Below are 3,479 nucleotides of genomic sequence, written 5' to 3' on the forward strand. Positions count from 1 at the left end.
CGACAGAGGATGAGATGGCTGGATGGCATCACTGACTCGATGGACGTGAGTCTGAGTGAACTCCGGGAGTTGGTGATGGACAGGGAGGCCTGGCGTGCTGCGATTCATGGGGTCGCAAAGAGTCGGACACGACTGAGTGACTGAACTGAACTGAACTGCTCACACTCAGATTGCCAAAACTGTTAGCCTTGGATGCCCTGGCAGACATTCCAAAGAAAAATAATAAAAACTTATAGAAAGAAATGAAAGAATAAAAGAAGAAGAAGAAATCAATTAATATTATCACTGTTGCTTTCTTGTTTGCGTTTGTCTAGGAAACATTTGGCCATCACAAGTTTCTGAATCTAAAAAACAATGGTGTATGTATATGTGTAACTGAATCGCTTTGCCGTACACCTGAAACTAACACAGCATTGTAAATGGACTATACTCCAATCAAATTAAAGTATTTTTTAAAAAGTTTCTGAATCACTTTGCCTGAGATGTTTCTTTTGTATACAATAGAGTTGAATTTTCCTTTGTGTGCCAATATTAAAATCTTTTAAAAAAGTGTGTGGACGTGTAGTCACTCAGTAATGTCTGACTGCGACCCCACGGGCTGTAGCCTGCCAGGCAAGAATACAGAAGTGGGTAGCCATTTCCCTTCTTGCTGACCCAGGGATCGAACCTGTGTCTCCTACATTGCAGGTGAGTTTTTTATCATCTGAGCCACCAGGGAAGCAGCTAATCTAAATTCATTTTCTTTTATTTATGGGACAGCTCTTTTCTTTCCTCTCATTTTTCCTCCCTATGTTTTATAACCTCAAAACACTTGTATTGTTTGGATTCTGCTTTCTTTTCTGTATGTTTCTTCTGACAATTTGGAATATCAGGCAATGTTACTATGGTCACTATTATAGGATATGGAACTTATATGTAATTCTGTTTCTTTAGGATTTAATTCCCCACTATGAGCAATAATGAGATCAATATATTGATCTCGTTCTTCTGGCTTCCCATCCTTCACTTCCTTTGCTTGTATATATTATGTTCTCATTTTATAATTTTTTAGTTCTTTTAGTATAGTTGATTTACAATGTTGGTTTAGATTCTAGTGTACTGGAAAATGATTCAGATATATATATATATATTCTTTCTCACATTCTCTTTCATTATAGGCTATTACAAGGTACTGAATATAGCTCCCTGTGCCATACACTAGAACCGTACTGTTTATCTTATTACCTTTCTTAATATTTACCTTTGTATTGTTAGAGACTTTTGTAAGTTTATTACTCATTAGTTTTAAATGATGTGTATAAATCTCTGGCTGTAAAAGGTAAGGAAGTCATGCCTCCTCTTCCCCTCCCAATTAACAAAACATTATTTCTATGCCATTTGGTTTTATAATAGAAGCACTGTCTTTTAACCATAGCCCTCACATTGCTTTTAGTTTTACTTCATCAGTTAGAGAGATTCAGTGATCAGAGTTAGTAGTTTATCCACTCATCTCTTGGCTGACTTTCAGTTGACTGATTTTTTTTCTTTTAGTATTTTCAAAAAAGGCTCATGAGAACAGTATTTTCTAATATTTTCCTCACTCCCATCCCCATCCAATATTTACTAGTTTTTAAAAACATTTATTTATTGAGCTGGACTATATAATTCAGCTTTTTAATGTGTACAATTCAGTGGTTTTTAGTATATTCACATAGCTGGGCAACTGTTGAAAGCTTTAATTGCTCAGTCGTGGCCAACTCTTTGCAACCCCATGGAATGTAGCTCACCAGGGTCCTCTGTCCATGGGATTTTTCAAGGCAAGAATATTGGAGTGGGTTTCCATTTCCTTCTTCAGAGGATCTTCTCTACCTAGGGACAGAACCCAGGTCTCCTGTACTGCAGGCAGATTCTTTACTGTCTGAGCCACCAGGGAAGCCCCGTGCAACTATTACCCCAGTCAAATACAAAGAAATGCAAAAGCATAGCTAAGCACCACCAGACAGGGTTGCAGGGTGGGGGAGATGCCCCCAATTCAGGAAACTTTCATGGTGACAGAATACACACCTGCTGAGCTTATGGATATAGGTGCTAAATTCTAGCCAAAGACTAGGGAAAGCTAGCAGAGTTAGCAGGCATGGGATCTGAGGAGCAATGGTTTCACTGATCCAAAGGAGGCAGAGACAAAGTACAGAGTCAATCAATATCATCTGACAAACATGCAAGCTGCTGGCAGTGAGCTTCAAGGTCCTCACTTCCTATAGATCAGATTATTCTACCCTGAAGGGAGGCTTGCCCAGTAACAGGGACTTTCCTGGGCATGTGGGACCCTGGAAATCTATAGAAGAGGTACAACAAATTCATAAAGAGTTGGGAATGGGACAGGCAGCCTATGCCCCTGTCTTCAAAGGTCCTGATTGGGCCACCTTCACTGCAGGAATGAGAGCTAAGATGCTCCCGTCCGCCCTCACTACCTGGTGTAGGAAGGGTTAGCCATGCTGAGCCCAGTTATGACTCACGATATTTATGATGTTGGGTCACCCTTTGCTGATCTGGGGGAAACTGACAAATCCCAGGAATGGGTGCAGGCTGGGGGAAAGACCAGAGATGGAGAAGCGGCTCAGAAAGCCAAAGGGGCTATCCTAATGGGCTCTAAAGGGTCAGGGGAAAATGACCTGGAAGCACATGTGGTTTGACCTCATGGATGCGGGGACCCCACCTGAACAGCTGGACCAACAACATATTGCTGGTCAACCTGCGGAAAGTCTTAAAACCCAAACAGCAGCTGAGATCTGCCCCCTCTGCTCCAACCGTCCCTCCCCCATGGACTGAGAAGGGAAAGAGTCAGGGTGGAGGGAATGAAGAACAAGTTTCCATATCGGTACCCCTCCCCGCTGCAGCTGGAAATGAAACTGAGGCCAGGCCCCAGACTCCAAAGTCCAAGGTCTTGGCCAAGTGATTTCTCTGTCCAGTCTTGCAAGTTCTTGGTGGGGGGCCGGCAGAGGGAAGGGCAATGTCCTAGGAACTGCTCTGAGTGGCCCAGGCAGCCCAGGGTTGGAGCTTTTCCCTGCTGACTCCTCCTGGGCTTGTCTTATCTTCTAGGTAGTCCACCCTCCCTGCAGCAACATCAGATCCAGAGACGGGGTGGGGGGAAAGGGGGAAGGTGGAGCCCTGCAAAGGTGGAGTTATGCTTAGCTAACACGCCCAGCAGGGCAGATAACTTCATCTGGTGCGGCCTCCCCGCTGCAGTCCCCCGTGCTGGCACTGGCCCTGCTCCCAGCCTCCGCGGCGCCTCCGGACCCATGCAGCTGTTCAGGGTGCTGCGTCTCCTCTGGATGCTCAGGGCCTTCCTGGGGTCCACAGGTAAGGAGGCGCGGTGGGGGAGGGCTGCGGAGACCGTCCTGATGTCCCAGGGCAGAGTGTGTGTGTGTGTCTGGGGGGACTCTGAGGTCTAAGGAGCCTGAGGAGGGGTCCCTCAGAGCTCTCTGTGCGGGCAGAACCGA

At 45.2% G+C, this 3,479-nt stretch overlaps 1 protein-coding gene across 1 annotated transcript in view; it reads left to right on the forward strand.

Annotated features, from left to right (window-relative positions):
• MUC3A (mucin 3A, cell surface associated) overlaps positions 1-3,479 on the forward strand; it is a 55,884-nt gene that overhangs the window by 8,521 nt on the left and 43,884 nt on the right. The window contains exons 4-5 of the mRNA XM_010832594.1: positions 2,414-2,455; positions 3,226-3,339. Of these exons, the coding sequence (XP_010830896.1) occupies positions 2,414-2,455; positions 3,226-3,339 (156 nt within the window). The remainder of the gene's footprint in view (positions 1-2,413; positions 2,456-3,225; positions 3,340-3,479) is intronic.

Source organism: Bison bison, unplaced genomic scaffold (genome assembly GCF_000754665.1).
Source record: "Bison bison bison isolate TAMUID 2011002044 unplaced genomic scaffold, Bison_UMD1.0 scf7180017861528, whole genome shotgun sequence".
NCBI lineage: Eukaryota > Metazoa > Chordata > Mammalia > Artiodactyla > Bovidae > Bison > Bison bison.